General features: G+C 42.6%; 1 protein-coding gene across 1 annotated transcript in view; it reads left to right on the top strand.

Moving 5' to 3' along the window:
- Positions 1–309: 309 nt before the first annotated feature.
- LOC104076773 (protein phosphatase 1H-like) overlaps positions 310–26,879 on the top strand; it is a 56,706-nt gene continuing 30,136 nt past the window's right edge. The window contains exons 1-3 of the mRNA XM_009577767.1: positions 310–684; positions 4,095–4,207; positions 19,836–19,920. Coding sequence (XP_009576062.1) covers positions 310–684; positions 4,095–4,207; positions 19,836–19,920 — 573 coding nt within the window. The remainder of the gene's footprint in view (positions 685–4,094; positions 4,208–19,835; positions 19,921–26,879) is intronic.

Raw genomic sequence — 26,879 nt, 5'->3', positions numbered from 1 at the left:
GTAGGGAGTAAAGCTGCTTTCTGTAATAGCAAGATTGAGATCCTGGAGGAAAGGCCCCTACTCTGAGGACAGATATAGATGAAAAATAGTTGTTTTAGTTGTTGTTGCAGTATGCTAACTTGTTGCAATGATGATACTGCAATTTGAATGTACCTAGCTCTGTTTTCCAGGTCCTAAACTTCTAAAACTTAGCATTGGGTATAGCTGGCATTCACTTTTTGTGCTGCCACACTTGCTTTCATGCTGCCTCCCCTGGCACCGGCGGGGGCTGCCGGTGGCAAGTGTCCTGGCACGCTTTGTGTGCCCAGCATGCGTGGTTCAAGGCAGGTGGAAGGAAAAGCTGGGGCTCCGCAGCACCCCAAGAGCCGCCAGCCCACGCCGCGCTCTGCAGCTCGGCGAGGTGCCCGAGCCCCTCCGCGGGGTCTCCACGAGGTGGCACAAGCAAGCCGCCGGCGGGGTCGGCGGGGGCTGCCGGTGGCAAGTGTCCTGGCACGCTTTGTGTGCCCAGCATGCGTGGTTCAAGGCAGGTGGAAGGAAAAGCTGGGGCTCCGCAGCACCCCAAGAGCCGCCAGCCCACGCCGCGCTCTGCAGCTCGGCGAGGTGCCCGAGCCCCTCCGCGGGGTCTCCACGAGGTGGCACAAGCAAGCCGCCGGCGGGGTCCAGGAGCCTCCGAGAGACAGGATGGTAATGGCTTCGTGGCGTGATCTTCCTCCTTTTTCAGAAGAGATTGTTAATTAGTGTGATTAACTTGCTGGTTTTGCTCTGGAAGCCCAGGTCTGAGCCTTAGTGAGGCAGGCGCTGAGGAGACCTAAGCAGCCAGGACAGCGGGGATGGTCTGTCCAGGGCTGATGCAGCGTCCTCGGGCTGCTGCTGTAATCGGTGGAGACAGCAACCCCTGCTCTCTGTCACCCACTCTGGAAACGTACCCCGTGGCACTTCGTGGTGTCCTCTGCATGCTTTGCTCTCTCCTCCCTGTGCTCCCTCACCTGGGGAAGAGTGACCAGGGCGACCAGGTGTGAGGCAACCCTTGTGGGCACCCAGCTCCTGTCTGCCGCTGCATCGTGCCTCCTAAAAAGAGGGGTAGAGCAGACTAAATTAGCTGCTTCCTTGGTATGAAACGATAACCTTTTGAACAGAGGATATAGAAATCCTTCCCCCCCCGCACCCCGTCAGGGTCTGACTGAGTGGCACGTGCTGCCCTTTGGGCTGAAAGGTGCATCGTTTGATTCTGCCCAGCATTGCTCAGCTCTTCCCCTGCACACAGGTTGCTATGTGGGAATGAGCTGTATGCTACAGAAAAGAGGAGGAAAACAGGGCAAGGGGGAAAAAGGTTTGCTCTGAAATCCTTCTGCAGGTGTAAAATGAGGAAAGCTTTGTATACACTCAGACTTTGTCTAGAATGAACCCCTTTATACCAGTAAAGACTTCAGAGGTGTTCTGGGGTTTTTGCCCCGTTTGTGCTTAACTACTTTCCCAGCAGCACTGTTATAAAGTATTTCATTAAAAGCCAATGTCTCTATATCAGAATAAGTTAGTGGCAATGGTGGGCTTTATTTTATTTTGGTTTATGTGTTCCCCTCAAATCTTGTTGAATTGTAGGAAAGCCTCCCCTTCCTTTCCTCCCCCCAAAAAAGGAAACGTCAAACAAAGTATGTAATATCAAATTAAACGTGGCACTGAATATACTCTGGCAAGTCATGGTTCTAAATTCAAGTTCTGAACAACAACTAGATGGAAGAGCCCATGAACAGCAATGATTCAGAAAAATCCAGTACACAGATCTAGTTTAAGTCAAGGAAACTCTGAAAATGAGGCCCTAAGGATTATCCTCCTTCTCTCCTATAATAGATGCTTCTGAATTCTGCTTATTGAAAGAAATAAATTTTAATTTAGGCATTCCAGCACTTGCAAGTATATGTATGATGGCGCTGAAACCAGGTAAGGAATTGTACATTGTTTGAAGGTCTCAGAGGATACTCTGAACTGTGGAGATGAAGGTGTTTTAAAATTCCTAGCAGTGTCTAGAAAATCCACTGTAGTATTTGTAAATTTAAATTATTTTGGTGGTTAGAAATGTCTGCTTCCTTTGAACTGTTCTTTTCAGCTTAATTTAAAAATATATAGAAACCATGGGGAGGAAAATCAGCTTCTCTATAGCAAGATTAGATAAAGTGGCATTTATAACAGGCCCATGTCTGTGACCAAAGGTTCTGCGAGCTTTGATTTTTAGCTTGGAGGTGTTTTCCTCCTGGTCCTCACTGCTCCACCACCACCCCTCCAAAAAGGAAAGAGGGGGGAGGAGGAGGGGGGAAGGAAGGAAAAGGGAAAACCACAAGTCAATGAGAGCACGGGCTAAGAGCCAGCAGTAAAACGCCGAGTCTCTCCGGCAGCAGAGTGCAGTGCCCGTGTGCAGCAGAGGATGGCCTTGTCGGGCAGCGCTGCACGTTTCTTGCTGTCCCTGCCACACCGCCCGCCTCAGTACTGTACTCATGGCACAAATGGGATCGGTCCCTATGTATGCCGGCCGGCGAAGGGTCACGTTATTTGTGACAGACACCTCTGCCTAGCCTGCTCGGGACAGCAGCCAAGTGCTGCTGAGCATCCTCACTGCTGCCCCAGGTCACCTCCCTCTCCTGAAATTTGTAGGAAACAAAGCATGGTCCCTGGCCTCCTCCAACTCTGCAGATTTTCAATCAAATTGCAGATGTTACAGTTTGCATTTGTTGTGGTGCTTTTCCTTAGATAAATTCAGCTTTAAAATAAAGCTCTAAATCCTGTACCCCAAGGCGTGGACAATTTGAGCTGTTTGTTGCTCAGTGCAAATATGAAAATGGCTGAAGTATAGCTCTCTGTGTGTGTACACAGAGGCAAACAAATATATTCATAATAAAAAACACATACAAGTAGGCAGGGTTTAGCTGGAAAGATCTGCCAGTACTTGCAATAGCAATGTTAAATGATGCTCCCTGTTTGAATCCAGTATTACAAGGAAAGACCAGTTTGAAATTGGATTTGATTCTGGGCACAGGAGAGGAGGGTAATTTGTAACATGCTTTGTTATTATCCCAAACTAAACTAAGAGGCAGCAGAATGAATTCATTGGCATATACTTTAATTTTTGTTTAAAATGTATGGAGTACTGGAAAATAGCTCATTTCCTTGTGTCTTTTATGTTCTCCAAGCTTTCAAGGGACACGCTCTCTCTCTCTCTCTCTCTCTGTATATATTTATATATTTTTTCATTCCTGGGCTTAATTGATTGTTGGTGACAGATGTGACTTGTGTTCTCCATGTCTATTAAGCAGGAAGGCTTTTTTATATATAATATTTCTTACAGTCAGAATCAGTTGGAAGCTAAACACAGGAAGAACTATTTGAGTAGGTATGTACCTCCTTAAATTTGGGCCTGTGCACATGCATAAAAATTAAGTCTTTTCAGGACCTCATAAAAGCAGTGAGATGAGACACAGGGTTAAGTACTGTGGTTCGTCCCGGAAAGTCTGTGAATGACTAGTATTTTTCAGTAAATACGGTTCTACTGACCTTCCTGCCCCGGCCCCCTTAACAAGTTTAGCATCCACCCATTCCCTCTGTTTCTGAAGCGTAGCCTTGTGGCATGAGCGTGCCTTGCTGCTGTTTGTAAAGGTATGCTCTGCAACCCTAGCGTCCCTTTTGGAGAGCAGGTAGTTAGTCATGTCGTAGCTAGGTCTCATTAATTATTTGCTGTCTATGTAAAGCACTCTCCAATTATACCACCAGGTACCTGTTGTTAAGCTACATTTATCTTTGCCTTCATGGTGCTTTTTCCATAGAAAATTCCCTCGCATCCCTCAGAGTTGCCATTTGTTCCTTGATGCCTGATGTTTTACAATCTCCTGTCCTGATTTTTCCCGAACATCTTTGTATCATAAGTAATACGTACTCCTCCACTTGCCATTCTGCTCCCTGACCATGTGGCTGTAGCTGCAACAGTAAAGAAAGCTAGCGGGACATGCAGTTTAAGAAAGACACTCTTGTTTTTTTAGGGGAATCTTCATTTTCTAAAACATTAATTGCAATGCTGTCTTTATAAATCTTGTTCTCTTTTCCCATAGGATTTGCAAATAGAACGAGAGAGGACTGTGTATAATATTTCTGGCGGCTGCACAGCCCTTGTGGTGGTGTATTTATTGGGGAAGCTTTACGTGGCAAATGCTGGTGATAGCAGGTGAGTAAGTGTGGTGTCTCCCCAACTATTCCTTCATCCCAAACTCCCCAGATCTGGTGTTGCCAAGTTCCTTAGTTGCAAACAGTATCACAACAGGATTCTGTTTCTTTAACGGACCTCACAGAAATTAATGCAAATGGCAGTGATAGTCTTCCAGTATCTAGCAGCGTGGTGGATGCAGTCAGGGAGTTTGATGACACTTCTGTCCCTGTAGCAGTTTCTGAATGACTTGATGGTTGCAGAGAAGTGGAAAGACGCTAAAGAGCCATTGAAACAGAAGAGATGTTGGGTGCGTAGTAGAATTGTGAGTTGAACACTGACAAGGTGACTGCATCTGGAACAGCAGATGCTGTTCAGTAGGAAGTCCTGTGGCTCCTGTCCTCAGCCTTAGTCTTGGAAGGCCACCTAGCTCTAAGATTTTAATATAATTGAAAGTAATCATCTGTAAGCAAATAACTGCTGCTCCTGCAACAGGGAGGAAGGGAGAGAAGAGGGGCTATCACAGGTTAGGATTTTTACTGTGTCCTGTTCTAGCTCGTGTACTTGTCCATTTCTCAGAACTAAGTGCTGTTGTTCAGGAGTTGTTGCTTTGTTATATTTAGAAGTTGGATGCTTGAAGACTTGTGACGAGAAGCTTTTTCTTTGTCTTCTGATTTAGCTAAAGCTAGGAGCATACTGCAAATCTCTCACTTGCATTTTATTCCTCTCTCTCACTCTCTGCCCATAACATCATCAGAGAGAAGATAATGAGGCTGGACTTGCAAGACTTTAGACCTTCACATGTTTCTTTTGGCAGCACTCTGCATAAACAGGCCAGGGAGAATAGTTTCCCGCATGATACAGACTGCTGTTGTGTTCTCTTAGTTAGCAGCTGAGAAATTAAAGTCTGCAAAGGTACTGAACCGCATTGTCTTTAGGTGAAGACTGCTACAGTTATGCATTTGTGTTTGAGGTTTGTGGGCACACAGTTCATGTTTGTACTGTGTGCACAGTGTATCTACAGAGACAGCAGTCACCCGCGAAATCTTTTGTAGCTTAAACCTAACATTTTTATTGCCTCTTGCTGCTTTAAACTGTGTAGGAAGTCAGATAAATCCTTTCTGCATAAAATTCCTATTCTTTTCATGCTGGTGATTGTTCTTAATATGCTGAATTTGCTGTTTATATTGCAAATTGCTGACCCAATTCCTCTTGACAAGTGACATATATGGATCTTTTTCGCATCAAATGTCAAATGAGTCCTCACAGAGGGTAGCTGCAAACATATTTGAGTAGACCACCTATCTAGTCATCAGAACCACTAGCTGCACAAATTTTAGCTCTTTTGCCATTAAATTAGAAATAATCATGTTTTCCTGTGCTATTGTACTTGAAGCACAGTTGATTCTCTTCCATTGGGTTGGCTAAATTGCTTTATTGTCTCTTAAGTGTGCTGTGTAAAACGGACCATGCAGGACCTACTTCTGAGTAGTTGAGATCTTTGTTCTTAAATGACTGGCTGCTTCCAGTTCCCCCAGGATTTCTCCTCTGCTTCCCAGAGCAGCCTCAGCTCCATTGCAGCCTCTGACACCCAACAGGAAGAAACTTGTTGTCGGTGATCTGGAATTAACACAAGCGTCCTCTGTAGTTAAAGCCACCAGCTCTTCAAGAGGCTTTGAAAGTTCATCAAGCCCATCAAAAACATCTCTTCAGAAAAACAGGAAGAGCAGGAATTAGAAGGGAAGCCATCAGCAAGATTGGGTCTTGTTTGAACCAGGACTCAAATTTTCCTACTCATTCCTCACATCTTGTAGGTAACAGGGTCCCTCCAGATCCAAAATAGTTTGGTTTTGCACTTTCCAAATGGACCTCACGGAAACCTTCCTCATGCTGAGGAGAATCATCTGGATTCCCAAAGTCTTTCACTTTCAAATAATCCCACTTCTAGATTTTTGTAGCTCAAGAAAAATAAAAACTTCAAAGTGTAGAAGATCAGTTGATCTGGGCCTCTCTCCCACCAAATCCCCACTTCCCATGTCAGAAAGGGAGAAAACCAGCTATTGCAAAACATCTAAGTTGCCCCTCATTACTAAAAGGACATTTTAGGACTAGAAAAGCAGCTCTGAGGTTGTCTGCCTACTGCTAGGGTGCACAGTGCATTCCTGTATTTTTAAGAGCCCAGTCACGTAGCCAAGAAGTTTTATTTGTGTTAGTTGGAAAAATATGTTCCTTTTCGCTGTATCATGCCATGCGTGGTCAACTTTGCAGTTTGTACAGATACAAATGAGGGCAGTGAGAAATACAATAAGGAAACTACTTAAAAATGTTTGTCTGCGCTTGAGAAGGCGGCTGGGGTTTGTTTTTTCACCCAAATAGGGGACTTGTGCTTGTTGCTGTTGGAACTAGATGCCGAAACCCTCAGTTCTTCAGTCGAGCTTTAGTTTCTTTGAGTTCACCTACTCATTTGTGCCCCTTCTCTGTCCACGCTCTCCTTCTCCCCTCTCCACTCCCCCACTGTAAAAAGCCTACAAATAAATCAAGCTACACTTCCCACAGACAAGAATCTGTGAGAGGAGGTTTTGTGCTGCAGGGGTGGGAAATAAACATTTTGGGTTCACGCAAACCTCATTTTACTGCCTCTGCCCAGAAGAAGGTTAGGTCTTTTAATTCCAGGCAACTTCAAAACAGCAGAAGCTTTTAAAGGTGGGTTTTGAACAGCTTCTGCCGTCACAAGACCAAGGTATGTGCAACAAACTGTTACTATCACAATGAGACTAAGGAAACACCAAGTGTGAGACTTGAATAATAATGTGCTATGCGGTGCCAGCTATACCTCAGACTTATGTCTGTGGTATTCAGTTTAACCACCAAAGCCTCTCAAATCTAATCATTTCATGCCACGTACCCTGGCAGTGTTGTATAGCAGCTGTCCTTTTGTAGTTGATGTGTAATTACATCATGAAAAGACTTTAATTACCATATTACTAAATTACCAGCCAGCAATCCTTTCAGGTTCAGCCCTAGCTCACTTCTGTATGGACTATTAGGCTTCTCCAAGCTGAACACTTTTGGTTGGTGTAAAAGGGAGGAAAAACTGTGCTAATTGTAGGTTTTGTTGTGAACTATTATTGAGCTTGATGTTATGGCATCACTAATGTCAATGATATAATTAAACTTCTGCTAACGATGCAATCACAGTTCTGTAATAATTATACGTTAACTGCACATGATACCAGAACCCTACTAAAAATGAGGTGATGTATTCAGAGCCTGATAAAAACAGCTTGGAGGGATCCGCTTTCATTCTCTAATGGCTTGTCTGATCATTCTTGGACTCTGCCATAAATATACCTACTTGCACAGTCAAAATTCATGTCTGAATATTGGCCAAAGCCTTTTCTAATGTTTCTCTCCCTCCCTCTCTCTCTCTCTTTGTTCCTCTCAGCGGTTAGGGTTGTCCATGCAAGGTTATCTAATTAGGGACTGATAGTGCTATAGTCAGCTGTCCAATATATAGTGCTCTTCTGGTGAGCATTGGTGTGGTGTGCTTTGCTTACCAGTTTGACATATACACTACGGTAACTAGGCCAGGCCCTCTGAATAGCTGCTTTTTTTTAATAAGGAATAGTAAATCTTCTCTGCTCAGTCTTTTAAATAGTATTGTTCAATTTTATATTGCTAAAGTGACTTTTACTTCTAAACTGCCATAACACGCCTTGTTAATCTCATTTCTTTTTAGTTTTATGCTCTTTATTGAGATGTTGTTTTATAGCTAGTGATGAAGCAGTAGTAAAACAGGGACTTGATGTTTTTACTGATTACTGCCCCATTATTGTATAGCCTTATGCAACATAACATTTGCCCAATATCACTACAGTGACTGTAATGCAATATGATCATGTTAACTATCTTTGGCACGAGTGTTCTTCTGGCTTTCATGTTGTCTGGCTAAGAGGCTGCTCAGAGACTGCAGGCACTGCCATTTTGTGCTGTGCTTGAAGCCACGTAGGGTAGCTGTGCTTTTATCATTATGCGAGAAGCAGAACACCACAAGTTGATTTGACTTTTCCATAGGCCCTGAAACTCTCACTAAATCTGCAAATGGGTTCTTGGGCTTTTTTGATTTATTGGCAGAAGATGGGATCAAAGCAAAGAGCTTGATGTTTCAGAGGCTTCACAGACTTGCAGGGTCACTGGATTTTTTGCTTTGCTTCATGAGATTTTTTTACCATCTTTTTGCTTCCTTGCTTTTGCTCCCCTGTGCTTATGTTTTCAGGGCATGTTCACCCTCTGCTTGAACAGATATCCTCACCTCCAGAATAGATTTTTCTCCTCCTTTTTGCAAGTGTAGAATTAATGCTAAGGCATCTGGTATTGTTAAATGATAGGAGCTCATTGAGTGAATGTTTTTGTGGGTGCTTCCATCTGGGTGCAGGTTAAGCAACTTCATTGGTGCTTCAGGTGCCCAGATGTGGGAGAGTGTGTTTATAACTCCCAGTGTAATAAAATAGTGAATTGAAAATTGAATTCTACTTCACTTACTGTTTCAGTTCTTCCCGGATTTGCTGCTTGTGTTGAATCTCACTACGTTTATACTTCAACTTCTTCTGTGTCATGGTGCTTGTCAACTGCTTCCCTCATGCATAGTTCTCATTGTAGGAAGTAAAATTTGCAGGATTAATCTGCTTTTATGAAGTAAATGAGAGAGGCATGGAAATGGCCACATATCTGCTGACTGGCACTGTAGCTTAAATAGAATTTCTGAGAAGTCAGAATTGATGATTCTGACCCATTTTTGCGGTTCATGGTATCTGACCTCTTCCTCAAGGCAGTCCAGCAGAAGCTCTAACACTGTATAAGGATGGAAACCAGAAAGTGTTCTAGTATGTTACTATTGTAGAACTAGTTTGCTTTAGTCTTTGGTTTACGGTATTTTTAACAAACTTTAATTTTCTGATTTTCTTAAACTACCCATCTTCTGATCTAAATGGTGTGTATTTTCCCTGTTTTTGCTTGAGCGGTCTGCCTAAGCCCTCTGTCTCCTTACATCTGTGTCTGCATAAACAACAATAACTGTGCTTCATACTTAGTACTTACAGGTCTCTAGAGGAAAGACTAACTCAGTTGCTAACCTTCTCCAGTCTGCAGTGTTTGGAAAAGAGTTCTTTTTCCTGTCTCCTCTTAAAGATGGGACAAAAAGAGCTGCAAATCTCTGAACCACACGCAGGGCCTTTTCACCCTGGGTCACGCAATCCGTGGTGACGCCTCTTCGTCCTCTGAAGTTCCAATTCCTCCAAATCCTCAAAAGATGCCTCCCAAGACGCGAGAGCAACACTTATGGACTGTATTTTGGGCAAGCTATGTGCACATCCCCTTTTTAGATTATTATTAATTCTCTGATGGAATCACTCGAAAATAATAAATACTTGATCGTTTCAGGGCAACAGATAACCTAAGCCTGGTCTGCGCAGGAGCCTGTGTAGTGAGGAGGGACTGAATTCAAGATGAAGCGAGTCTCTCCCACGTACATTTTCCTTCACTGACTGCAGTTTGGTAGGTGAAGAATTCTGATCCTGCCTAGCTGAAAATGTTGGAAAAGAGCATGACATCTTAGTCACACTCAGGAGATACGGCCAAGTCCCATCTCGGTTTCCCCTGCTTCTCTTCCTTGGAAGCCTGACTTGCAGGCCTGCAGAAAGCACTTCAGCTCCCCTTCTCCGGCTTGGCCTCCTTCCAGGGAGAAGCAAGAGCACAGGATTCATAGGAATAGCAGCAACCTCAGGTATTGCAGGTTTTTTTACTGGGTAAAGCTTTTGGAGGCACTTCAGGAAACGCTTAAACTGAGGTGTGGAGAAAAGGCGTTGGATCGTAAATAAGTCGTTGCACTCAAAATGCAGTAATGAGGAAGAGTGTTTTCTAGCAATCCAGTGGATGACAAGTTTCAGGGTATTGGCATGTCCAGCACAGTATTCAGCACTGACTTGGCAGAAACAATTTATTTGGCAGTAAATGTTCATAGGCTTTTGAAGACAAAACAAATGTCCTGCCTCTTCTCCAAATTCTTGTTTTTTCCTGGGAGAGCAATGTCTATGGCAATGCCTCTGGCAATCTAGCAGGTGTTGAAGCCATTATAAACATTTTCTATGAGTGGTACATTCAGTTAAGTCTTTAGTCCTAACCACACAGACATCATCCACCCATGAAATCCCTATGTTCCACATTATGAGGAAGGAGAGGAATTTTGGCTATTCAACTAATATCAGTAAACTGGAAAGCCACAGTTCATTGGTATTAGTTTCCAGGAGTGATGAATTCTATTAACTTTAATTCTTATAGGTTTTCAGCCTTTAAAAAAGGAGAAAGGAAAAAAAAAAAAAGAAAAAAATGAAACCAACAAAAAACAAACAAACTAATCAAACCAGACAAAAAAAGTTGGTTGCTGCTACTGCAAGGAAAAATTCTCCTGCTGCCTATTTTTATTGGTGAATATAAGCATTGATGAAGGAAAAATTCCCACTGTAATAACATCTTTGCGTGTATGTTGCATGTATAGCCTGTAGAGCTCGTAGTGTCTGAGGCAAGCTGAGCAAAGGATGCTGAGATGTAGTTTTAATCACTCTTTTATCAGTACTTTACTGATGCATAAAGAGCTTGTGACCTCTAATAGAGGCAGCTTGTGGTATCAGCAAATATACCACAGATCTCCCAGTGCAGTGCATTAAGCTTAAAACCATCTTTTTAATCTGTGCCTTTGTAGCTGACCAGAGAGAGAAACGCAGGTTCTTCATTCCAGTGTTACAGGGCCAGGGCCACGGCATGCTAAGCAGGCTGGGCACCTTGGACCTTTAGCTCCTATCCATACTATGGGAGGAGGGCCAGGCGGAGCACCCCAGGCTTGCTTGGTGAATGTCTGCTGCGGTCCTTACTGTGTTGGAAAGCTTGTCTCAGCCCCTAAATTCAGTGAGCTTGCCAGGCAGCCCAGGCTGTTCAGTCTCAGCAGCAGCTACGCAATGCAGCTTGAGACCTGCTCCTGCGGCTTTTAGCGAGGGCTTCCCTTGTCACTTCTGCATGGGTGAATGAAGCAGGGCTTGGGTAAAAATTCACTGATGCAGAGTGAGCGGAGAGTGCGACTTTCAGTCTGCTTTTACTTCTCGGTCCAGCTTGTTCCAATATCCTACACCTGCTGCTGAATTAAGCAGAAAAGCTGAGATCAAAGTAGATGTGATGCTTTAGGTGCTAAAAGTGATTCTGACTTCCTCAGTGGTAAGACAGTGAAAAGCAGGGGAGGGAAAAAATCCGTGCTTCTTCCATCTTACATGGTCAGCCATATCCCAGCCATATTACTGGCAAAATAAACACTGACTTGCACAGCGATGCCTTCATCCACTAAGCCCAGGTTTAGTTGCCATAGTAACTCGTCCTGGAGATGAATGTGATATCCTGGATAGCAGGGAAAAAGACTTTGATTCCACAGATACCAGTCCTGAGGCTCAGAGCTGGCCACAGAGACGTGACTGCGCTTCTTTGTTCATTTCCCTGGCATGGCCTGAGTAATTGGTGGCATGTTGTTCAGCCGTGATACAGAAACGCAGTGATGTATCATCATTGCAACGCTGGACTTAGCGTACTCTTCATTTGAAGACAGCTGAAATCATCACGGGCAAAACAAATCCCATGAGGGCAGCAAATCTCCAACCTAAGGATGCTGGAACCGGTGGCAGGCAGTTTTCGTGTGCTAGCATTGTCGCTATAAACTCACTATAAACTGGCTTGTAATAGCTTCCTAGCTGCCAGCTGAAGTCCTCTCTGAAAGATCGGTGGGTTCAGATGTAAACCAACAGGAAAGTACACACAATTACAAAGCATTTTAGTTTAGTTCATTGGCTTTTGGTTTAGTGCTACTGGAACCAGAGTAGACAATACTAAGAGTGTATAGGTTAACATATAAAGTCACTGCTGGTTCGATAGCAAGAGTTTCCTGATTAAACAAACAAACAAAAAAATCGCATACAGATAGATAGCCAGTGCCATCCCATTAATGATGGGGTGGGCATACAAAAAAAATGTATAATTAGCACTAAAATGAAACACTGTTAATAAAGTCAACTGCTAATAATAACTCCATACTTAGATTGCATCAGACAAGCAATACACTTGAGGACCTAAACTAGAGCAGGGAATTCACGGGAGAGTCCCATGGGAATGGAGCTGCAGCCCATCAAAGAGGCACTAAGAACTAGAAGCATGGAGCTCCTGGGGTCAAAAATGACCAGGCAATGTGTCTTCTCCAAGCTATCTCCTCTGTGGACAACCTGCCAGCTCAGTATTATATTTAATTTAAAACTGTAGAGTGAGTAGTGATGCAGAAACAACTGAAGTAATTTAGTTACAGTGTTGGTGACAGGCAAGTGCTTCTCACCGTTGGGTGCAATATATAGAGCAGAGGGAGGCCACCAGGAGTAGAAAATCCCTTTAACTGCTGCTTATTAAGTTGTTAGTTGAATACATGGGATGGAATGTGAGATCAGTTCTAAAAATTCAGATTTTTATTATTTTTGGTGGCAATAAGGAAGATGCTGACTGGCTCAGGTGCTAGTGTGGATGAGGAGTAAGCTCTTCCGTGAAAATCTATGAATATTATTTTGCTTTGAGAAACAGCTTCTGCTTGCCCATTCGTGATCCTTTATTAAAAATAATAAAATTCATTTAGTAAAAACAGACTACCAGAATAGTGGCTTTAGAGTATATCAGCAGCCTCATTTTGCCCAGAGGCCTTCTCCACAGGAATCACTAAATAAGCATTAGAAATGTAAATATGAAGGAGTCGGGTAACTCAGGAAACAATGTAAAGCTCTACACGTGTGTGCACGGGAACAGCTCCTGTGCTTGTAGGTCCCTCTGAAAGACCACTTTCAGGGTTTCTTGCAGGGACTGGGTTTCATAACGAGGAGGAGGTTCTCGTGTTGCCACAGGAGAGGTGTAGCACGCTTGGCTCCGTGCTGGTGCGAGGACATGAAAAGAGGTCCGTGAATGAAATACCTCGGAACGCCCGACGTCGGTGTCCTGCCAGAGCAGGAGCAGGGCTGTACTCGGCGGTTGTGCTGCTGAGATGTTAACCCTTGGAGCAGCCAGGGTTGGAGCGGCTGGCAGTCTGCAAAAGGCCTTTAGCAGAAGTTTGGGAAGGTTCTTCATTGTTCCTGCAGGAAATGCCGAAGCACACTCATGTAGGAAATTACTTTAGCCCTGCCTTTGAGCGATACTTCACCAAGGCAAGTTCTCGTGCCTTTTGTTGGTTTGAGGGAGCTGAAGTTCCCCCAAGTGATGAATGAATGAATGTGTCCGAGCAGCCTGCTGTAACCACGGCATACACATTGTCACAGGAAGAGCCACAAGCAGGGAGAGCGCGTTCCCTCTTAACGTTGGCTTTGTTCGGCTGAAAGAAAAATGATCCAGTGTTTCTATTCTGTCACAGTATTTCTGTGGACAGCCTGATGTTTGCACTGAAAAAAGTGAAGAAACCAGGGTGGCAGGACTGTTGAGTGGCAGTAGATGGAAAATGAGGACATAGGCAATTTTCATTGGCTCTACCCCCTCCCTGGTTTGTTGCTTGTTTTCTTCTTGGTAGCGATGCTGAGTAAGAGTTGGGGCATTTTTGAAACATCTCTTGGGTATTACGGGTGGGAGGCAGCCAGAGTTTTTTTTCCATTGGTGTTGCTGAGGGTTGCTGCTTTCACCTCTGAGTTTTATGGTGATGGATATGTCATCGCTGGGACCTGTTTTAATGCCAGCTAAACGTTACATAATGGTTTGTTTCACTATCCCCAGCCTGCCTTAATTCATAAAATTAAGGAAATCATTTAAAGGCTTTGCACTATAGTTCCATGATTATTGCCAGTGCAGTGAGGTGTTTGTTCACCTGGTTTCTAAAGAAACATTGAGAAATGAGTCTGCATGGGACTAAGGGAGAGTGATTCAGTTCGTAATAAGTGAAACCAAGGTGCCAGGGCTGAATGTATTAAAAGTCATCAGTAATCGTAATGGCTGTAAGTTCCAGTACTTCATTTAGAGAGGAGAGAAACATTTTTTTGACTCTTTTTATAATCACTTCTTCTTTCACTTCTTAGCAATAAAGAAAAGGTAAATAAACAGAACTGGTTTGAAGGTCACCAGATACTAGCATTGCTCTTCCTTGGCTTCTTTAAATATATGCATTTAGATACCATAGTAAACAAGTACCCATCTAGACTGATTCCATAGTTCTAGGATTTACTTTTTTTTTTTCCTCAGCTATTTTGTGACATACCTGATTGAAATCTACTGCTTGGTTCCCCTTTGAATCCATAGTTCTAGGATTTACTTTTTTTTTTCCTCAGCTATTTTGTGACACACCTGATTAAAATCTACTGCTTCGTTCCCCTTTGAGTGTAATAAAACCCTGCCTTATTCTTTCTGTCAGTTTAATCCCTCTTTCTTTTCCATTGACACATTTCTAATACCTCTTCAGACAGGCCAGACACTTCTGCTTCATCTGTACCGAATCCACAATGCTTAACACCTTTTGACAAAATGGATACATCCTCCCTGTGGCTTGGAATTGATATATGCTGTCAAAAAGGGTTTTCCGAACGGTCTCTCTTTGTCACCTTTACCAGATTTTTATCCTCTGTTGTAGAAATGTGCAGTTTAATGTTGCGTTTCAAATCATTTTTGGCTGAAAAAGTGTGTAACGGAATCAGGGTGTCCCCTGAATACTCCTAACAGTAGGAGATGCCTCTTTGTTTTGAACACCAGAATCCCAATAGACCCATGACAGCAGTGAAATTACACTTTTGACCTTGTTCACTAAAGTGTTTCTTTCTCTGTATGATTAAATGAGAGTAACCAACAATAGCTTCCTCTAAAATGTATGAGTGTCCCTCTTTGTTTCTCATAAGGAACTCAGAAAGGATGCTGTGCAATTCTCAGCTGATTCTCTTCTCCATAAAAGAAAAAAGAAAAAAACCAACCGAAACAAAAAAAAAACAAACCCTGCTTGATTCAAGGAGAGGTGGCTGGTTTATCCATATTAAAAATGCAAAAGCAATTGATATATTGATATTTTCCTTAAGCCAGTGTTGTTGCTACATCCTGAGTGTGAGAGCAGGAGTACAACACAGTGGTAGATTTTCACCCTTTTGTTGCTTCATTCGTCACGTATTTTAAAAGGGTATATATACTAAAGCACCAAATACTGTTTTAAAGGATTGAATCTGAGTGTAGAAAATAACCATATACTTAAGGTTCTGTGTGAATGCTGAAATATTCAAAAGATCACTTAGCTGATCATTGTGGACTATGCAGTTATGTCAATCCAAAAGACAAAGGTAGTATTTTCTGTAGATTTACATGCAGCCTTTTAAGCTCCTGGTGTTTCTTTTCATTTGCATGTGCCTGAGTGGACATAGCCCGCTGCAGGATTTGCTGTGACTGCCAGTCCCGCCTTATGCACTGAGGTGCTGGCACATCTCTTGCTCCACATCTAGTTGTTCAGGGCACGGCTCTCCTGGATCAGAAAATACTCAGTGAAGTGGCCAGAAGAGGGATACAAAATCAGATTTTTGTTTCTTCCATTTTAGGCTACTTCAGCTGTTTTGGGGACTTTTTTTCCCCAATATATTCCTGTTTTCTGTGAATATTTACCAGCTCCAGATTAGGGAACATGCTTTCTTTCTTGTGCAGAGCACTATCTGTGAAACGTAAGGGCAAGTACAATCCTGTAGTTTGTGTGGGTGGGGAGTTAGGTAGCTGGGTTCAAAAGAGGGGAGGGGACTCAGGGAAATCTATAGTTTGTTTTTAGAAGGGATCAAAATAAGTGACTTAATGGCCTCCGTGGCCTCAAGATTTAAGAGCAGTTTCTCCTGTTTGTTTGCTCGCTGTGGATGGTGCTGCGTGGAGAGGGCATCAGAGTGTGTAGGGCAGTGCACCGAGGGGGCTGCAGATCTGTGACTTCCGATTTCCTATCCTCCAAAAAAAACTTCTGTTTTTTAGTTACTGCTTCATTGGTGATATAAATTAATGATTGGTATGGGTCTGAAGCAACCTTGTCATCAGAGAATATTTGGTTAGTGTTGACATACTTGTTCCCGGCAAACATGAATCATCTGGCTGCCTTTGGCAGGCTTGCCCTGTGGCTCTGCTATAATGTGTTTCACCAGTGTGGCTGAAATTAAAATGTCACTATTAAACATGGCAGAATCAGATGCTCTCTGGGCACTGCATCTCTTCAAGTTCTTCTTGCTTTCTATGTAGCTATTTCTGACAGTTTAATAGGACAGCTGTATTCTGGTATAAAATAATACATTCATATTTCCGAAGTGCACGGGGAGCTAAATGCTTTCAGAGCACTATTTCATTGTGTACATGCATCTTTCATGCATGGCAGAAGCAGTAATGCTCTTGTAACGCCATGTTGCTGCTTAGTCCATTAGGAAGCGTAAAGTCAAAATTAATTGTCCTGCAGGACTGTGTAGAGTGCGTCTCTAAAAGCAGTTGCTGGGCTGTTTGCCGCTGCCGCGTCAGCCGGGCTCCCTCCCCGTGAGCAGTTATTGACTTTGGGCTATTGAATTCAGGGCTCTGGAGGTTGGACAGTGGGAAAAGCCTTCAGTCGGTGCTTGGCAGCTCTGTCACTGCGAGGTCACGGAAAGGGCAGCTCAGTCTCCAAACCCAATTAGGGCCTGATTCGGCACCTCTTCAATCACAGGGGAAAATCCCACTGAGCGTTGCGGCTCCCAGGCCAGGCTTTCGCACCCAGCCTCTGCAGTGAGACGGCTGACAAATGTGCCCGTTTTTGTCACTTGGGCCCTCAGAAATACCCTTTGCTGTCATGAAACTGCTAAGCAGCTGGTGCGGAAAGGTAAAGAGACTGGTAAGAGGATAATGAGCCCGTCAGAGTTGAATTCAGACCAATGACCTGTATATGTATGTCTGCATCCCTCCCGTTACTCATATCTAGAGCCGTCTAATTCCTCGGATCAAATCATTTGACTCTTATGAGCAGCTGTAACTTTCAAGTTGAATAAAGTCCAACTGCTGGAAACATTAATGAAAAACATAAAACTGAGGCTCTGTTTTATCAGGTATCAAGAGCATTGCTTTAATTCCCCCCCTCCAAAGTTTGGGTTGGTTTTTTTTTGTGCTGCGTTGTGCTTTTCATCCCAGGTGGCTGCAATTTCTAGTGAAAACAAGTTGAGCCATGAAAGGTTGACCCACTCGCCTCTGAATTGGTTTTTATATGATGTGAGTCCCTGAGGGCCCAATTCTACCCATAGAAGTGAGAATGATAGCTATCAATGTATATAGGAAGTATGTCAGTGTTCACAAAGAAAAAGGTGAACCCCAGACTGGTCTTAGTGGTCTTTAAAATATGGGTTTCCTGTGAAATGGTGATTAAAGGGGAAGCAAAGGATAATTAAAAAATTAGGCTGACGCCCTAGCAGTTATATCAATGTGTGTTTTTATATTAGCTCTTTCAGACAAGCACAAGATCAGTAGATCCCTTATGACTCTCTTAAACTAGTGTGTAAAATTTGGTTAGTGTCTGATCAGCTCCTTTGATCAGTCGAGTCTAGACTGTTGCCAGAGTACTTACTCTGTACTAAACCCACAGTCCCCTTAAATGGAGGCCTACTCAAGTGAGTCAAATTACATATGAAAAGGTTATAAAAACTGCCCACTGTCTTTGAGTAAATGAGTCTGGTTCAAAGCTGAATACCTTAGGAATTGCAAAAATAAAAGCAAAGGCGTTGTTGCAGAAAAGAGGTGGTGGAGTTCTTAATTCGTTTTTAAATGACTGTCTTGGAAATCCAAAAGAAAAATTTTCAGCAAAATTATTTTTAATTGGAACAGCATTTTCGTAAGCCTGTAATGTATTCAGATCCCATAACGAGGAAAAAATTCCATCAAAACTTCTGCACAAATTTCTCTCAAGAAATTAATGAGTTACAACCACTATGTCTGTCTTGTTTCAAGCACACAATATTGTTTTTAATTGTAGCAGTGGAGGGCCAGCGGGAGCCTTCAGTATGTAGGTTGCACTCTTGCCACCTCCAATTTCTACATAGGATTATTTGCAAGGGAGTACTGGAAGTCCAGGAGCAGTAAATTTATTATCTGTCATAGCAGAGCTGTCTTCCCCTCATCACTAAAGCCTTTTCCCATCTCTCCCATTGTAGTGCCATCCTGTACCTGTCTGTTATTTGCCGCATGAATCCCAGAAATGTGAACAGTTCCTTTCCTCTTTGATAATGCTCCTTCCTTTTGCATACTAGCAATAGTAGGTGGTCATCCAGAAACAATTTTAGTCCAATATCATATTCAGAAGACTTGGAAAGTTATCCAGTGCCACTAATTTTACAAAGCTGGTTTTGTACCTGGGCTGGTTTTCTCAAGATGCCTGTGTTTTGAATTTAGAGGTTAAGTTTTTGATCTTCGTGTGCCTACCGCATTTGTTGGTTGCATTACAGTGCTCTCAGAATGCCTGGCATAGAAGCAATGCCAGCAAATTGATAAAATTATCAAGAGAAGTAAGCTAGCACGTAAATATCACATCAACAGGATGAAAAGATCGCAGAAAGGAGACGGTTTAAAACATATAGAAACTGGAATCCAAGTGACAGTTGCTTGTTTTATCTACACCAAATTCTGTGCAAATTCAAGAGGAGAGCCGGTACACTGCTACTATCCAAACACTGAATTAATCTACTGATGGTTGAGAAACAGCTCCAAAGCAGGCATTAAAATCTTTGGGATGATACATAGTTCATCCAGCTCTTCGAAAGCGCCGACCATTACTATACTTACAGAGCTGCATAAATAATGGAAAGATAAAAGAACGCAATTCTGTGAGTAAATACGTGACCACAGAATGCGGTAGGAATACTGGGTAAATTCTTCCCCCTTGTCACTGTGTTTCAGCCAGTGGCATTACACCAGGGAAGAATCAGACCGTATTTTGCATGCAGCATAGCAGATTGTTAAGAGGCAACAGGCAGGTGTTTAAGAGAATTTCCTCTCTGCTGTTTGCAGAAGCGTATGTGAAATCTCCTGGCTGATCTATAGTCATTCCATTACCTGTCGTCTTTCGGCAGGTAACTAGTTAAATTTGTGTTAAACAGGATTTGCTTTGCCATTTCCATTTGCTGTTGGAGTAGAAATGTTGTGACATGACATATGACCAATCAATAATCGGAAAGTGCTTGCATGAGTCATTTGAAGCCAGTAGTTTAGACAGTGTCAGCTACAACTGGGATTAAAACCTGCAAAGAGTTGTTCTACAATCAGTGATTCTGCAGCATCTCCTCTGGGTGTCTGCATTTCACTTAATAAGGATACCCTATAGACATCAACTGAAATAACTCTTGCCTTTGTTGCTTGGATGTTTTTGTGAGCTCTGAAATGAACTTGGCATATACAAATACACTTTTTTATCCAGCCTAAAGGATGCAAGGCAGGAATTATTATCCTGTTCTGCTGACAACTTCAGTAGAAAAGATATGGCTTTATTTTACTATGACTCTGAAAAGAATAAGAGTGTGACTGTACCCTGTGGTTTTCTGGGTATTTTTTGCTTTTTTTTTTTCCCTATACTGATGATGTTTTATTACTATTACAGGGCTATAATAATCCGAAACGGCGAAGTCATTCCAATGTCTTCAGAATTCACTCCAGAGACCGAACGCCAGCGACTTCAGTATCTGGTAAGAGACCTGACGACCAAATCAGGTGCAGCTGATGACAAGCATTGCCTGGTAATATCTAAGGTTCAGATACATGCTGCTGAGTTACTGTGGCTCAGTGAAGGACCATGTGTCTGCTGAACACCAGTGACTGGTCATGTATGTCTTTTAGCCATCAGCAAATGTGGAGAAAAGCCTGGTGGTGCAAATCCTGATGAAAGGAGCCTTATCTCTTCCTTGAAGGCCATCGATTAGCATGGCTGTGCTTGTGTACCTTGTTCAGCTGCAGACCTTCAGCAGCTCATTGGTGTTGGATAATGAGAGCTCAGACATAGAGCTAACAAGCCACAGAGGTATTTCAATCCATCCCAGTGTTTACTGTGTGACAGTATAAAATACCACAGACTGCTCTTTGTGTGCGTGTCAACAATATTGCAGAGTTTTATTCATTTGCTCTAATAGTATGCCAATAGTATCTCAATCAGGGAAAAGATAGCCCATTTAGAGGTGATCTCAGTGAGCATTAGTAGCTGCAGGGATAGGATGGGTGAAGAAAGACTAGTTTTATTTAGTGTAGCAGCACCCATAAAGCTGGGACATGGTGACTAACTGAGAGATGTGGGATGCTTTATACATCAAGTTACGCTGGCTGATAAGCTGCCCAACAAACATAAGTCAAAATGTGTGGTGTTATTTTTCATGCAAACAATCCTGGGGTTTTTTTAAGTTTTTCATCGATGGTCAGATTGGTTAGTTGAAGTTGGTTGGCTGTTCGTCAACACGTCATTCCTAACGTGGCTGAGAGATTTCTTTTGTGCTTCTTCTGGTGTCCTGCTTTTTCCTCTTAGAAATTTAAGCTTAAGCCAAGGCAGGCTCACTGTCAGCTTTGCCTGACGCAAGGTGGACAGGCCAAGGCTAGTGGCGTTCCCTGTTCTTAAGATGTCTCTTATCTCAGCCTGGCCCAAGCACTGTGGTTTGAAACTAGGCAAAATGCCGGTGGTTGAAGGCGGCGGTGGAAGATTTTAAATAAAAATTGTAAATGTTTCCACATTGTCACGTTTGATTTTTAGTCAAGTTCACCAGCTTGAAGCTGAAAATTTCAGAGGAAATACTGCTTTGGGAGTATTCATATTCAGAGAACCAAATGGAAAAGAGGCATAATAAATATTTACAGTTCAGTTACATTTAAAATAATTTGTTTGCTTTTAAAATAAAAGGTATCTTTAGTATCTAGGGAGTCTGCTACTTCTGTAGGAAATACGAGATAAAGCATTGCCTACAAGGGATTTTTTTTTCTCTTTTGATGTCCTTTCTGGCTTATATTTGAAAACAGCAGCTGATCTGAAAAGCATTTCTGCTGTTTCCTTTAGAAAATTCCTTTACCTTTGTTTATTTTAATTCTATATGTAACAAATAAGGAGGGCTATGGGTATCATGTTCAAAGAAAATACATGCAAGACAGCAAGAGCGTGAAATCAAATTAGAGATAATTTCAAACATAACTTTCAGTAAGTAACATTTTTACTGTAGTGCTTAAAAAAAAAAAAAGACCCCAAATTTCTTACAACGTTGGCATAAGCATTACACTCCAAAGGTTGCATCTGTCTTGCTGATTAGATCCCAAATAATTCTGCTTACTCACCTTGGCTGTCCCCAGGTTCTACTGTCAGTCTATTGCATCATCAACGTGTCTCTTCTGCTGTTCTTATCTGAAAGTTACTTACTTTGGATTTATTTTCTTATAAGCAGTTAAAGCTGAGTTTCTTTGTTTCAAACATGTTGCACTGTTCTTCCTGCACAATGGGAAGAAAATCACTTAATCGTTTTAGCATTAATATTTTACTTGGTAAATGCAGAGATACTGTTCACTGTGGGGAAGTTACTGCATAGGCAAAGGAAGGGTATGGATTTACAGCCTGCTCCCTGTGCAGTAGACACTGTCAGCACAGTCAGGGCAAAGGAGCTTGACTTTTAGTGCCTATTGATTGCTTCGGCCACACAGGACGTTGGTTTAGGTTAACTGGCATCTTCTGGATTCGTGTCCTCTTTTCTGGGCCCTAATTTCCATGTGCAAAGAAATCTGTGGGATAATGAGTTGTTGAGACCATGTGAACATCTCTGTATGAAGCCCTCCAGCCTAGTCTTAGACAAAACTGTGCTTCAGCTAGTACTGGTTGAGTAACTGAGCGAGGGGGGAAACAAATGTTTTCCCTATCCACTCCCATTTTAATGCAGGTTTATTGCCACGTGTCCAAGAATGGCCTTGGGCATAGGCCTCTGGCATGGCAACTTCAAAAGAACAAGTTGACTACCCAGTCATTCTGACTTTGGAGCAGCTCTGGGCATGGTTATCCCTCTGTCTCCACCTGCACCCCCTTCTTTTGCAGTGAGAGAACAGCATACAGCTGCAGATTTCAGGCAGGCCGTATGGCACAGGCAGACTTCTGTGTCAGGGGACTTGTGAGGGTATTGCAGAAGGCAATCAATCCTTCAGTCAGAGAGCACTTCTGAAGATGTAAGGTGTGAAAGTCTTACACCAGTATTCCTTTGGTCCTTTGGCTTCTGTAGAGTTTCAGTGCACCATACTGCATCCCTTCCACTGGCGAGTGTTCACGAGCCTCCTTTTCTTTTGAGTTTTTTGTGGTTTTCTTTTCTTTTCAAGCACTGTGGCAGGAGAGCTCACACAGCGCCTATTCCAGGAGAGCCCTGGCTTCCCGTATCGATGTATCTTGAGGGAGAACAAAATCCAGTATTGACTGGGAACTACTCTGGTACATTCAGCAGTTGTGCAGGCAACGACTGCCAGAGGCAATTTTCCTTTCATCTTCTGAGGAGACTATTAATTTCAGTCATGATAGTCTAAATTGCAACAGTAAATGGATAGATTTTGTGACTCATTCCCTTGGAAAACGTGTTTAAAATGAATGATGAATGAGTGTATTGCAGATGGGTGTATTTCTATTAGTTATCAAAGTTGCACTTTGAAGATGTCATGTGAGGTCAGTGTGGTGTTACTGCATACTGTGCCCATGCGTGTAGCCAGGCAGTGCCCTAAAAGTTCACAGCTCAGACCAAAGATGGTGCACTGCTGCTACCAGGGCAGGCTTTACTACTGGTAGAGACTGGGTAGCCATCAGTGGCAGCGAGCCATGGATGCTCTTTGTGTTTGGCACCATTCAAACAAAGGTTTGGGCAGGCATGGGTTCAAAGAGGACCTATTCTTATTTCATTGTTCAGGAAAGGATTAAGTGATACTAACTGATCTGCTGAAGGATGCTTGGGGAACCCAAGCCTGAAAAGGAGATGAACCTAGATCTCCTAAATGTCAGTTCAGTGCCTAAATTACAAGTCAGATGCGTCTTCTCTTACAGTTTGTGGCTCCCTGCATCACCCAGTGTAGGATTGCTTTGGCCATCTGAAACATTGTACAATGCTGCAGTAAAAGAGATTGTGGTTTTATGGGAAGGGTCCTGGCCTTTCATAAGAGGAGAGACCAATCCAGGGATAGATTTGGCTCCCACCTCCCTCTTTTCTTCTACCACCACCTCCTTTAGTTTTAATCTCTGTTTGGCTTAAACGTGTCCATATGATAATGGCTGAGTAATATGCAAAACTTCTGGATGCGTTGTGCTGTGCATGCTGTTGTGAGCGGTAGTCCCGTATAGTGGAATATCCTATTAGAGAAAATGGCACAATACGATAAGAGGATAAAGTTGTAAGATATAGTTGATGTAGGGGAAAACAGCAATTCTGAAAATAACAGAGAATACAGTGAAACCGCTAGTGCCGGTGATGTCCCAGAGCAGTGCATGCTGGAGGAGCTGAAAAAAGCATCAGCAGGCTTTATCGAGGTAAGATAAGATACATGCAGTGTTCCCTACCACCTAATTAACTGACACACTAGTGTGTAAGTCTAAGTTTATCTTAATTTCATGTTTGCTTTGCTGATCACCAGGAAACACAGCAGGAAGTTTTCTCTCTTTTGAGAGAAACACGACTTATTTCCTTGAGCGGACTCCATTTTAAACAACTAATGTTGAATGTAATACATCCAGCCACAGAATACACCATAAAATGGCAGAGTACCAAAAACACATGATGCAGACTATGCCAGATTTATGCCAAAAAACTGTAATAGCTTCTGAAAGAAAAATGATGGAAAATATTCCAGTTCCATAACACAGAATAACAATGTTGACTGAACATACCTCGCAAGGATACAGAAAATATTTGATAGTCACTCTTTTAATTAAATTCTAAGTTCTCTGAATGGTGTTTCTTATCTGAGGTCCTTGCAAATTGAGACTAAACAAATAAAAAAATGGAAAACAGTGTGCCTCATCACAGATGAAATTCTGGTAGTCAGTTCACTTACTGTTTTTATTTCTCGTTTGATCACTTGAGGGGACTTCATGGTGTCTGCTTGTATATCTACTTGAAAGATCTGTAGATTTTTAAAATGTTGCTTTTTATTTATTTTCTGGTTCTCTTGCCCAGCACAGTTTGATTGGGGTGGAGAGGGAGAAGAGTCCTGCCTCATTGTAAATGGAGAACAGTTCTCAACAAACCTGACTGGAAGTTGCAGCTGAGTTTTATAGTAGAACATTCTTCTCTCTGTAGAATTACCAGTGAAGCATCAAAAATAACTGTTAAAAAGAAAAGAGTAAAAAATATAGGGGGGGGGGGGGGGGGGGAAGCCCAACAAAAATCCCCATTTCTTCACATAAGAATTCAGCTCACAGGCACTAGAAGCTTCCAAATTGCTCTTTTCCCTCTGTTCCACTGATGCCAAAAATATTAAAATCAAGTTAAGATCCCTGGATTGTAAATCAAGCATTGAGGCTTGGCTGCGGAAGAGAAATCTTATTTGAACATTAGCAGTCCACTGGTAACTCTGCCAGCTTTATTAATCTTATTTCACTTGTGACCTCAGACTTTCCATCTGAGTAAATCTTTATGAAATGCAGTCTCTCCCAATCGCTTTACCCTTTCAATAAAGGAAATTCTTGTTTTCAAGGGGAAAAATGCTAAAAGCCTGTAACTTTTTTTCTTCTAGACCTGTGATCCAGCCTAATAAGTAATCTCATAATCTAAAGGTTATTTAACCTCCATTTTGATGTCAGGTATGAGGTTTTTTGCTTTAAATAAGGCTTCTTGTTTTGTAGGCAGGCTACAGTAGTCTTTAGCTAGAAGTGGTTTGTAATGATTTAATCAAGTTAGGCTGTGCATTTTTAAAAGTGAACTGAATTGCACTTTCAAAGCAGACTGACTTCATTGTTTACAATACCATAGACTAGAAAGAATTAAAAAATACTGAAAAAAGTCCAGCGCTCTGCTGTCAATGTGTAGCAATACATCAAAGGAATCATTAGGGATGTTCCATCTTTTTTGCAACTGGAATGAAACTAAATAAAAATAAAAAGTTTACATGTACTTTTTAATAAAGAATCCAGAGTTCTGAAAGTATGGAAAGCCTCATCTGCTAGACCTCTCAGAAGTCACTAGTGCTTCTTAATCACTTCTGTAATGAAGAACAGCGATCCGATTAGAGGATCCTTGAAAACGGTATTGGGGTGGGGGAGAGGACCTTGGCTGACTGTAGACTGTAGACAGGAAAAAAATTTAATTCCCTTAACTGGATATGGAGAGAGAATTTGATGGAGCTCCTGTTCCAGGAAGGGATCGCAATGTCAAGATCACATTTGTGTGCTTGAAAGCGGCCTCTTGAAAGCAGAATCCAATCTTGTTGGCCACACACAGCAATCTCCCTCAGCCCCGTTTCGGCCGAGCTCGAGGTGTTTTCTGGAAGGATGTCTGGCGACGGGAGCAGGGACAAGCTGATGGAAGGTTAGCGCTGTGATGTGCTGAGCCTGATCCAACTCCTATTAAATTGAGTGGGAGCAGGCTCGGCCCTTAAATGCAGGAAATATTTTATTGTGAACTATCTGCATGATAGCTGCCAGGTAGATCAATAAGGGCTTCTGCTGCTTCCTGCCGCTCACCTTTGATGAGCACTAGATTTATGACAAACCCACAAACTAAAGCCAGCTCATTTGGTCTGCCTTGATGGCAGCTGCTGCTGGAGATAAGACGGACTTTATTGCCTTAACTGTCTGGATAAGGAAAAAGAGTTACCTGCAGAAAGGTTAAGAAATGCAACTTTTTTCAGTTCCCTAGCCAATTTGACTGTGTCTTCAGAAAAGCTCGCTCACAATGCAGCTTTGGGGAGGGAGGGCAAAAGGCTTATTTAAGCAAATATTAAAGAAAAATGAGTGAGGTTTAAGGATTAACCTGTTGTGTCAGGTGATCTGTGTATAAATCCAAACCAAAAATCTGTGTGGTGGACAAAGAGCCTCGCGATGCTCTTCAGTACAGTCGTCTCTGGAGCATGTGAGCCTCGGGCACGGCTCTAGCAAAGAGGCATCCCAGCATCTGCAGAGCAGCAGCACCAGAAAGGGCAGCAGCAGCAGCATTTGAATGCTAACACCATCAAAAACATTAGTTGCGATTGTGACACAAAACTGCTGCTGCTTTTCTTAAGGTCTACTCTGTACAAAGGAAGTAGTTTTTAGAAAACAAGAAAATAAAGTGCTCTGCAACTCCTGTTTATTTGCAGTGTCTCATGCGATGGGATACAGCACGCTGAGCAGGTAAAAGGGAACATTTTTCTCAAGGCAGTGAAAATTAAAGTGTGGTGGTAATATTAGGTTGTGTGGGTTGTTGGCATAGCTGAACTGGGAGTCAAAAGGTTGAGCTTCACTCCACACACACCTCTCCAAGTCTCTGCTTGCTCCATGGCAGTGGATGAGGCGTACTTTAGAGATCCCAAATGTTGAGGAGCTGGGAGAAGTGAAGGATTTTGAGGGCAAGAAGACTGCTCCCTGTAAGGCTGCTGCTGGACACCAGTGTCAGAACTGGTGTATGTGCACATCGTTTGCTGAAACGGAGCTCATCATCTTCCTTGTTTAAAAAGAGGGGGG

Source organism: Fulmarus glacialis, unplaced genomic scaffold (assembly GCF_000690835.1).
Source record: "Fulmarus glacialis isolate BGI_N327 unplaced genomic scaffold, ASM69083v1 scaffold3540, whole genome shotgun sequence".
NCBI lineage: Eukaryota > Metazoa > Chordata > Aves > Procellariiformes > Procellariidae > Fulmarus > Fulmarus glacialis.
This window is presented reverse-complemented; position numbering and strand designations above follow the sequence as displayed.